Raw genomic sequence first — 10222 nt, forward strand, 5'->3', positions numbered from 1 at the left:
AACATCTTCCACTGTGTACTAACGCTGGGTTATTCAACAGAGCTATTTCTTCAACCAGCAATGGCTTGTAGTAATCGCACATCGTTTGTCTGGCAAAATCTTTCATCTGCGTGTTTGTGTTTATCGCCTTCACTTTGTGGCACAAACCGCGAATGTTTACTTTTCATGTCGTCCATTTTCCTCCTTCCTCATCTTGCCGCATTCAATTGCTGTGACAGTACAGCTGTCACTTTGCCCTTTTCTTTCGCGATTTCCTTCGTCTTGTCAGTCTGCCGTAGGCAACTGCCATTGTAGGAAATTCATCACAACATCGATCTTGCTTCGGATTCGCAAAATCTTCATCCGGACGATTCACTGATTATTTGCCAAAGATGAATCAACAGTGCTTAGTAGAAGTAGAAGAAACAAAGCTGTTCAATAAGCAATCACAAGTCGCTTGAATTGCGTCGATACGTTACCCATTTGTGTGAAAGTGATTCGTGTGTTATTCGCCGTTGATAAAATCCCTAGGTAAAGCTTTTTCATCCTCCCGACAGTAGCTGCTGGTAAGCTAAATAATCCTACTTACAACCAGTCCCATACACGGTTTTATTCAATCTCCACAAGTAATCATCTTCCTAATGTTGGTGACGTAGTTTCGAGAAAGAAAAACTTCGTCAATAGATGACCAGCTGTTATTTACCACAGCCACATCCTAACGTAATAGATTCTTGTTCAGAAACCAAGATTAATCTCTAAATACAGCAAGTAGTTGCAGCAACTGCTTATGTTTACTCACGACCTATATTTACATACCACCTACACAGTCTTCCGTTAGCCAAATGGTATCTTCTTGGTTTTATCGGGCAATGTAAACAAAAGTCCTGTTATAATTACCTCCCTTGTTTCTTCTTGTATCTAGAGCTTACTCGGTTGGAAAGCTGTTTCGCGCATGCAACACGTTGCCTACTTTTCTTGGCAGATAGACAAGGAATCGGACACGGATAATTAGAAATCATGGGGCATTGCAGAGGCGTGATAATGTGCGTTGCTTTGGAGGAGCATTCGTAGTCTGGTTCCAGCGGTGTTATCACGCCCGACACTGATCTGCATAACGCAAGTATCAAGACAATTGGGCTCGGCTAGAATTCAAGTTATCTTGCAAACATGGCAAACGATTCAAGACACATTATAATCACAACACCGAGTAGTGGTACGAGTGTTGTGCCAAGGTTACGACCAAAACCGGCCCAGCCAACATCAACCACGCCTTCAATGGGACTCACGCTGGGCACGATACCGTTGAATCCATCCCCAAAAAACGTTATCTCACCTATTCCCGCTGCAACCATGGAGTCGGATAAGTTCGTGGCCAACTTCAATGATAAATTTCTGGGAACGTCAATGCCTCGATTCAGTCCGATTTCCATGGAAGGAGACTTAGCATCCTTCAAGTAAAAAAAGCGAGTGTCCATCGTGGTAAACATTGTCGTTAATGATATGTTATTTTCTTTTAGAATCATAACAACGTCTAATGCGGTGTCACCGGCCACACTCTTGTCCCCCTTCGAGCAGGAATCCATGTCAACCTCAACGACTGTATCCGTTCGCCCCCGACCAACAGCTCTGGCCCATGCGCAACAACAAATATTAAGCAACTCCAACAGTGAAAAATCGCTCGTATCCCCTTTGTCGGGTTCGTTCACTTGGAATCCCTTCGGGGATCCGTCACCTTTCAGCCCAATTTCGACACTGACCGAGGACCAGCTGTTCGGAGCAGAATTCGATAAGTTGCGTCTAGAAGGCAGCCAAACCTCGATCGTAACTTCCCCGGAGGAAATGAAATCCGATCGATCTATTTCCTATTGGGGTGGCCCACAAAGAAAGTCGCTAACACAGGCTCTCTCTACGGGCATGATTGCTTCAAGCGGTGGAGTACAGAATGGCAGAGAGCTGCCAAAGCTCGAAGAGGACCCGTTTGGTTCCGCTCCCTTCACCCTCCCGAAGCGATTCAAGCAAAAAAGCAGCTCATCCAAGCTCGCCTCGAAGCTAAGCGATCGCTGGCGACACGCCGTTGGAAGTGGGCAAGCAGGCAAGGAAAGTCTAATTGATAACACTCCAACCGAAAATGGTGGAAATGACATTGATAAAAGGCCAGGCAGTTGCACGCGTACGGAAATGTTGGTATTGGAAAAATCCGGCTTAATCGGTGGTGGACAAAAGAACCTAATGCTAGATGATCTCATCAACAGTGGCGAAAAAGCTTCACCGAGTTTCATCAAGTTGCCATTAGATGATCGCAATAAGTACGAGAAACTGAACTCAAACGGTATAACCTCAGATGATAGTGACTCAGAGTTTTATCCCGAGACAATGGGAACCACCGTTGGCTTTGGAAGTGGACCGGACAATATCGCAATACCCGGTAGTGTTGGTGGTGGCATGGGTGGTCCTAAAAAGCACAGTTTCAAACACTTTGTTGAAAGTAATATCCCCGAGAAGCTGCAAGCTGTTTACCACAAAGTCGACAAGAGCCAAATAAAACATGTGCACATTGTAAAGAAGCTGCGAAATAAAGTAGTGGCGCATGGTGGCAAAGAATCTGTACCGTCGGGCATCGGTACTACGAAAGTCACTAAGGGACGTCGTAAAGGAAAAAGAAACGGTGATCCACAAGATAACATAAATACACCCGAAGGCGGAAATGCTTCGGATGATGATTCAATCGGTTCGGCCTCGGATCTTCGAGCCAACGATGATTTTCCCGAGAGCGAGGAAATCGACCCAAAGGCACCGCCAAATAGTTCAGTTAGAAAACGAGCTTCTTTCAACCGAGCGTCATTTGGTGGTGAAGGAAGCGTGGATGATTGCATCAGCGAAAGCATAAAAACGTGCGGTTCAAGTGCCTACCACGCTGAATGTGAAAGTGTGACGACCAACGAGGACAACACCAGCCGAATAGTGACGCGCGTACGCGTGAAAAAACGGGAGCGTCTCGATTCGAAGCACAGCGTGATCGACGAAGACGACTCGGCCGAAGAAGACATGATTCAGGGAGAAAAACCGCTTCTGCTGGACGATGAACTTGATTACGAATCCGCGGTGGAAAATAATACCAGCGGCGAGGAGGTACTGATGGATCCATTCACTCCCGAGGATGAAGCTGTAAAAAACAAACCTCACTTATGCCTTGAAGATGACTCCGAAGGTGATGCCGAATTGGACCCTTTTGCTATGGCACCTTTTCGTAAGCCGTTCGTAAATAAGCGAAACAATGTCGTTAAATTTATGCCCGGAGTACATTCCATTCCAGAACACCATCCTACTAGTAGCGGCGTTAGTGGCAAACATTCGAGCGACTTTATGACATCAACTCCGATTAAAAAACAAGCTCCAGAACTGGCTCCACTGTCGTCGCAGTGTACCGACATTTTCGAGCTGCCCGAAGAGCGCATTATGCCTCTTCGAGGATCCCTCGAAACACCGCCCTTACGTGAAAAATCTCCTAGTGTTTGTCAGTACAGTTTTGGCTCTGAACCATTCCTTGCCACACCATCAATGGCACCTGCATCCTCACCAGCTGCAGTAACAGATCCAATCGTAACAATAACATTACCTCCAATTCAACAGCGACATACACCGTTGAGTAATGTCTCAACTAGCCAACCACATAAAACCTCCTTCTCAGTACAGACTACTCATGATTCTTTAATTTCCAATCGTTTACCATACGACGTTGACGCCGTTACTTTAACGCACATTATTCCTCATAACACTTGCCCTGCAATTTCTAGTACCATACCTGTACTACCAACACCCGCAGCGTCCTCTCCGTCTTCATCTCTGGCATTGGGAACCAACAGTAGCCAACAAGTCTTTGCCGGGAGCCAACAGCACTACAGTCCGCATGTATTAGCAGGGCAACAAGAACTATCCGCGCGACGAAATTATATCAACTTTAGTCAAATTCCGTCGCATAGCATGGCATGCATTACGCCCGACAACAATTATGTAAATTTCTGTCCGAAAGAAGAAGATGACGATGTGCGTAAGCTTAAATCGGATGAATATGATGATAACAGCAGTGACACGATGGCAAAGGTTTCTTCAAAAGGCTTCCTTACCAAAAAGCAGAAAGTAAAGTACAATCATCTGCACGAAAAGAGCACCAGCAGTGGCGGTGGCCCCAATCATGGCAGAGACGAGACTGTTTCCAGCACGCTTGGACAAAAAGTTAAAGCCAACGTTAGTGGATATCGTAAAGTGGTGTCGGAGGTAACAAGTAACGGCAAAGGTAAAAAGGAGGAGTCATTTTCGAAGCAATCGAAAGGATGCTCCAAATCAAGCTCCAAAACTATGGGTTTCAGTAATATGAGTTTCGAGGACTTTCCTTCGGACGAGCTGGCCGATGAAGCGGGTTCTGCAGATGGAACCCGTTTGACCACGGGAACAGGCGGGAGCGGCAAGTTGTTGAAAATGGCCCCATTCGAGGTGATTCGCAACGAAAAAATGCTTCAAGAGGCGGAAAAAAAGTTTGGTTCGTTGAAACGACGCAGCAACCCGTTTTCCTGATTGTACGCTGAGGCGTACAAGAAACGAAAGTGAGAATAATCAAGCAGCTCAAAGTAAACGATCTTTCGGGGATCGCATCGCTTTACCAAGTAGCGACTTTAAAAACTTCTGTTATCATGCTAGGCAGCCAATGTGTTTATTTATTTGATTGTATAATCAATATTTGTTTTATCGTATGTTTTATATTCGTTTCAATTATATTTCTTTCCCATAAATGATATCATTACGACAAGCTGGCAGGCTCGTAGAATGTAAGCTATTAGACCTGTTACAATAATAATTTATAGCTCCGTTAAAGTATTGAACGAAAAATTCTGTACGAAGTAAAAGTAATGCGTAGTTCTTCAAAAGAAAGTATCATGTTTACTGAACCAAGAGACTGGATGGCTTCATATTGTTGAGTGATCTTGAGCACTTAGAGTATAAAGTGCATAAACATACACTTTGTATTAGGTTGTACAATTCCTGCTAGTTTTATGTTTAAGAATAAAAACATATTCTATTGCTTAGAGTGAGTATTTAGCGATCATGCGAACTTGAAGTTCCTGATATTGAAGGAACAAAAAAACAGCTTATCTCGGTAGCATTCTCTATATATTTGTTTTCTCAAATAACTATTCTATTGTATAAGTGCAGCAGAGACAAATTCGCCAATCTGATGCGAATCATTAAAATTGGCTTTCGGCCAACAAACAGAGGACAATTTATAATGTGCATTTCATCTTTTCCTTTTTCTGCAAGGGTATTGCTCACTAGCTGATCTATAGCATGTGTGTGTATAAAAACCAAATCGATCATATGCGTCCGTCAATTAGATGAAAAGTTCTGGAATAAATAAATATACATATATTACTCCACCTAATGGCGATGTCGAACTACTGACTGGTCACTGGTTCAAAACTCCATAAAATTTACAATAAGTCAATGCAATTCGGTATGATAATTCATTTATTTGCTCTGTAATTATGTTGAAATTATGCACCTACAACATTAAACTTTGACGTAATTTGCGCACGGTCATGAAAACCGTCTGGTACAGCTGTTCATCTTGTTCGCACTCGACTTGATTTGTCTCCAGATCAATCACGATGCGCTTTCCACGTACGGTAACCGTGAGTCTATTCGAGTCGATAAACTTTTCCATCGATTGCTCTCCAAACAACTCCTGCAGCGTTTCAATCAGACAATTCTGATAGTGTTTCTCATCCACCTTGGACATACGCGCCCCGACAACGTTGCTGCCAGCAATCTCGCACTGCAGCAGACAAGCCATTACCATATCTGCATACATGTCGTTCACCGGCGTCGCTTGCCATTCCAGAGTGACGATCTTCCCGTCGGCAGTCAGATCGATACAATCGCAAACTCGCAATCGAGCCGATGCAGTGCTTCCTTCGGCAAGCGGGCATTCTACCACTGATCCTGGGCCTCCGGCACGTTCAAGAAGTAATTTCAGCACAACCGTAGATCCGGGAAAATGGATGCTCTGTCGTTGCGTCACTATCGACATGCTCATGTCGGTGTACTTAGAAAGATCTGTTGGAGCCAGTAGATGATACTTAAATTCTCGCTTTACTAGCACACCACTCAGCCGCTGACAATCCGCCGGCTCACCGATTGCCAGTGTTCCCATTACTTTAGCGGTCTTTTCGCCTCTGAAATACAGTTCCACTGGTTGGGTGTTACGTGGATTGTGGAACGTTATCTGAATCTTTGGATTGGCCTCGTACTCGCGCATCAACGCGGACTTTAAGCGACTCATTTCATTCTGTTCGCCATGTACCAATACCACGTGTGTCGGTTGCAACAGGCGGATGAATTCGCTCGTTTGCTGGTAATCGGTGTGAGCGGAGAAGGAAATATAGTCTACCGACATATTCAGAGGCAGCTTTTGACCATTCATGCTCGTTATTTCCTCTGGTTCAAAGAGAATCGTTTTAGCCAGCGTTCCTTCCACACAGTAGCCGGCTATAATGACACCGTTTTTAGGATCGGTACACCACGTTTCAAACAGCTCGCGGGAAAGCCCACTCTGCATCATTCCCGGCGATGCCATGACGACACACGGACCAACGTCATCGAAATGATCAATTCCTTTCAGGTTTGAGATGTATCGAAAAACAAACGGGTTGTTGATGGCAATCTGTCGACGGATTTTATCGTTCATCGCGTTAATGTAGGTCTGATAGACGGCCATGCATTTCTTTGCCAACGATGATGCGTAGTAGATGGGTATCTCCTGCAACTCCGGATTTTGGCTCCAGTATTCGTCCAAAATCAACAGCAACTCTTGAGCTCGGCCAAGGGCAAACACGGGAATCAGGCACCTTCCTCCCTGTGTTACGATCTTCTGCACTAGGGACGTGAAACGACTCTCTCGATCCTCCCGCTTCTCGTGAATGTGTGTTCCGTAAGTTGACTCAGTTATCAGTACGTCGGGACGCATGGCTGGTATTTCGGCAGCCATCAAATGACGGTCCTCTTGGCGCGAAAAATCTCCTGTGTATAGCACCCGAATGCCGGCGATTTCGATCATAAACATAGCGGCTCCCAGCACGTGACCCGCATTGTACGCCCAGAACCGCACCCCAAGGATGTCGCGTTCCTCGTGAAAGTTTATCGTTTCAATCTTCTCCATACTAGCCTCCAAGTCCGCTTCAGTGTACAGCATTTGATCCGTGGAAATGTTGCTGACTTTGATGTAATCAGACAACATCCACCGGTAGATGGCCTTTGTAGCGTGCGTCATGAAACAGCGTCCTTTGAAGGAGGTTTTCTGCAGAAACCATGGCAACGCTCCGCAGTGATCAAGATGGAAGTGCGAAATGAACAGCAGATCAATCTGGTCGGCATCGATGAGATCGACGAACGGAAGCGCATCCATTCCGGAAAGTCCCGGATGGATTCCACAGTCGAGCATGATCTTTTTTCCTTTAAACTCCAACATAATGCATGACCGGCCCACTTCTTGTCCGGCCCCCAGCGGTCGGATTATCATCAGATCGCTTTCTTCCTTCAGAAGCCGCACACCGTTGGATGATCGTTTTTGCGCCATTTTGGTGCTTTTTCAGAATGAAACTTATGCTCTGCAAAACAAGAAGCTAACCACAGAATATTCTAAAAACTTTAAAACAACAATCACGCTACCGCAGATGTGCAGGAAAACACTTTTGTTGTGCATCTGTTGATTTTGGCGTTCCGGCTTGTCAAACGGGTAATTTTGACGCTTCTAGCCAGTGTCAAATGGCTACCAATGCGTAAACAAACTACACGTGTTTGATATGTTTTGAGTTTTATTATAAAAATTTAGTGAGCGATTAAAGCTAGTGTTTTCTACCTTACTACATGTTCAAAAATGGCAAGACCGGCTGCAACATGGAAAAGTTTATCCACACCGCTTAGTGCACCGGTGTTGGAAGTAATCGATGGTCTTGGGTTTCATAAAATGACGCCGGTTCAGGTAAGCCAAAGCGTACACCAACCATTTGAAATGTTCACCGAATTGGGACTGCCTGATGCCTGATTTGTGTTTTGTTGTACATCTTTTCCAGGCTGCAACTATCCCGTTACTATTATCCTATAAAGATGTGGCCGCTGAAGCGGTAACAGGATCAGGGAAAACATTAGCTTTTCTTGTTCCGCTGCTTGAACTTCTGCTGAAACGAAAGAAGAATGAAGCTTGGAAAAAGCATGAAATTGGTGCCATCATCATTTCTCCTACACGGGAGTTGACGACACAGATTCATGAAGTACTGGCCGAGTTTCTGAGCCACGAAGAGTTGAGCTGTTTCCGGCAAAAAATACTAATCGGTGGTAATTCCGTTGAAGACGACGCCATGGCCATCATTAAGAACGGTGCTAACATAATAGTGGGTACGCCCGGGCGTTTGCAGGATCTTTTTGAGCGCAAGGGAGATCTCAATCTGGCAGCAAAAGTGAAGAGTTTGGAGCTGCTGGTGCTTGACGAGGCAGATCGTTTACTTGACCTAGGCTTCGAGGCTACCATCAATACCATCTTAGCGTATCTTCCCCGACAGCGTCGAACAGGACTTTTTTCAGCCACACAAACGAAAGAGGTGAAGGATTTAATGCGTGCGGGATTACGCAATCCGGTGTTAGTAAGCGTACGTGAGAAGGCCACAACTAGCACGCCGAAGCTACTGCAGAACTTTTATGTCATCGTGGAACCCGAAACAAAGTTAACCGCTATGCTAGAATTTATTCGTTCGCAACAGATTAAAAAGGCAATGATTTTCTTTCCGACATGTGCTTGCGTTGAATATTGGTCAATAGCAATGGCTGAACTGGTCAAACCGATGACCGTACTAGCACTGCATGGCAAGATGAAATCTCAAAGGTTTCGTATATTGAAGGCATTCCGTGATGCGGACAGTGCTCTACTTCTCTGCACGGATGTGCTGGCCCGGGGTGTCGATATTCCAGAAGTGGACTGGGTGTTGCAATGGGATCCACCGTCAAATGCTGCCGCTTTCGTGCACAGAGTAGGCCGCACAGCTCGTCAAGGATCAGAAGGAAATGCTCTCATTATGCTACTCCCGACAGAGGACGCCTACGTGGATTTCTTGACGCGAAATCAAAAAGTATTGCTTAAAGAAATGAAACTACAGGTTACCGACCAGGGGTTAAAAAATGAGCTGAAGAAACTTCACCAATTGCAGATGGACGATCGCTCCGTGTTTGATAAAGCAAACAGGGCTTTCGTATCGCACGTCCAGGCATACAGTAAGCACGAGTGTAATCTGATTCTACGAGTGAAAGATCTCGATTTGGGCAAGGTGGCAACAAGCTACGGGTTGCTACAACTACCTAAGATGCCTGAAATGAAACCACAGTTCAGTGAGACTTTCTGTGGTCCTGAAGCCCCGGTGGACATCTGGAAACTAACGTACAAGGATAAGCAGAAACAGTCGTCCTTGGAAAGTAAACTGAAAACGTACAACGAGACGGGTGAATGGAAAGGCAAGAAAAAGCTTTTTAAAAAGAAATCTATCCCCTGGGAATTGGCCAAGAAAGCCCGAGAAGAAAAGAAGGAAGCCCGCAAAAACCGACGAGAACAGAAACTAAAACGCAAGGCAGCAATTGAAGCCGGTGGGACGGTGCCGATCAAAAAGAAGAATAAGTTTTCCCAAGAAGAACTGGACGAATTGGCCAACGACATTCGCTCGTTGAAAAAGTTAAAACAGAAAAAAATTAGCGAAGAGGAATTCGATCAGCAAATGGGATTGAACGACTTTGGATCGTCGAACGAATCGGATGGAAATTAAGATAAACGGTTGTTTGTATGCTAAATAAAATGTATATTTAACTGTATCATCAACCTATTACATTATTTCTTCACTCAACTTCCTACTCTATAGCTATGAAGAGGCACGTTGAATATCAAGAACTCGTCCTTCCAGTACGTGCAGTCGATTATTTGTGGCGTTTGTAAACCCTTCTCGCGTGCTAAACACAATGAACCCATAGCCACGACTGATGCCAGTGGTTTTGTCGTAGATTACGTTGGTTGAATGGACGTGTCCATACTTGGAGAAGTACGACTTCAGCTCCTTGGTACTAATGGTCCAAGGAAGATTTCCGACAAACAACTTTTGCACTCCACGTGCGATGTTTGTGGCCGCAGCAGCCGAAGGGGACGACATTGTTCAAG

At 45.1% G+C, this 10222-nt stretch overlaps 4 protein-coding genes across 4 annotated transcripts; 2 read left to right on the forward strand and 2 right to left on the reverse strand.

The window, feature by feature from the left end:
• Window positions 1-291: 291 nt before the first annotated feature.
• LOC131259904 (uncharacterized) lies at window positions 292-5060 on the forward strand. Its single transcript, XM_058261514.1, has 3 exons — window positions 292-545; window positions 902-1433; window positions 1497-5060. The coding sequence occupies exons 2-3, from the start codon at window positions 1147-1149 to the stop codon at window positions 4549-4551; spliced, it is 3342 nt and encodes a 1113-aa protein (XP_058117497.1). The 5' UTR covers window positions 292-545; window positions 902-1146; the 3' UTR covers window positions 4552-5060.
• A 427-nt stretch (window positions 5061-5487) lies between these two features.
• Window positions 5488-7716, reverse strand: LOC131271895 (cleavage and polyadenylation specificity factor 73). The gene has a single exon (XM_058273465.1). The coding sequence runs from the start codon at window positions 7604-7606 to the stop codon at window positions 5534-5536; it is 2073 nt and encodes a 690-aa protein (XP_058129448.1). The 5' UTR covers window positions 7607-7716; the 3' UTR covers window positions 5488-5533.
• Window positions 7717-7836: 120 nt separating this feature from the next.
• On the forward strand, window positions 7837-9883 carry LOC131260951 (probable ATP-dependent RNA helicase DDX55 homolog). Its single transcript, XM_058262813.1, has 2 exons — window positions 7837-8011; window positions 8103-9883. Exons 1-2 carry the CDS (start codon window positions 7907-7909, stop codon window positions 9834-9836), a joined length of 1839 nt encoding a protein of 612 aa, XP_058118796.1. The 5' UTR covers window positions 7837-7906; the 3' UTR covers window positions 9837-9883.
• LOC131260953 (SRA stem-loop-interacting RNA-binding protein, mitochondrial-like) lies at window positions 9852-10214 on the reverse strand. Its single transcript, XM_058262815.1, has one exon. The coding sequence runs from the start codon at window positions 10212-10214 to the stop codon at window positions 9930-9932; it is 285 nt and encodes a 94-aa protein (XP_058118798.1). The 3' UTR covers window positions 9852-9929.
• Between the last annotated feature and the right edge of the window lie 8 nt (window positions 10215-10222).

Source organism: Anopheles coustani, chromosome 3, assembly GCF_943734705.1.
Source record: "Anopheles coustani chromosome 3, idAnoCousDA_361_x.2, whole genome shotgun sequence".
Lineage (NCBI taxonomy): Eukaryota > Metazoa > Arthropoda > Insecta > Diptera > Culicidae > Anopheles > Anopheles coustani.

Bases quoted from the DNA above. Each gene is read 5' to 3' on its own strand.
- LOC131271895 (XM_058273465.1), bottom strand. From the start codon at position 7,606: ATGGCGCAAAAACGATCATCCAACGGTGTGCGGCTTCTGAAGGAAGAA.
- LOC131260953 (XM_058262815.1), bottom strand. From the start codon at position 10,214: ATGTCGTCCCCTTCGGCTGCTGCGGCCACAAACATCGCACGTGGAGTG.
- LOC131260951 (XM_058262813.1), top strand. From the start codon at position 7,907: ATGGCAAGACCGGCTGCAACATGGAAAAGTTTATCCACACCGCTTAGT. The intron at 8,012-8,102 runs GTAAGCCAAAGC...CATCTTTTCCAG, and splicing joins ATAAAATGACGCCGGTTCAG to GCTGCAACTATCCCGTTACT.
- LOC131259904 (XM_058261514.1), top strand. From the start codon at position 1,147: ATGGCAAACGATTCAAGACACATTATAATCACAACACCGAGTAGTGGT. The intron at 1,434-1,496 runs GTAAAAAAAGCG...ATTTTCTTTTAG, and splicing joins GGAGACTTAGCATCCTTCAA to AATCATAACAACGTCTAATG.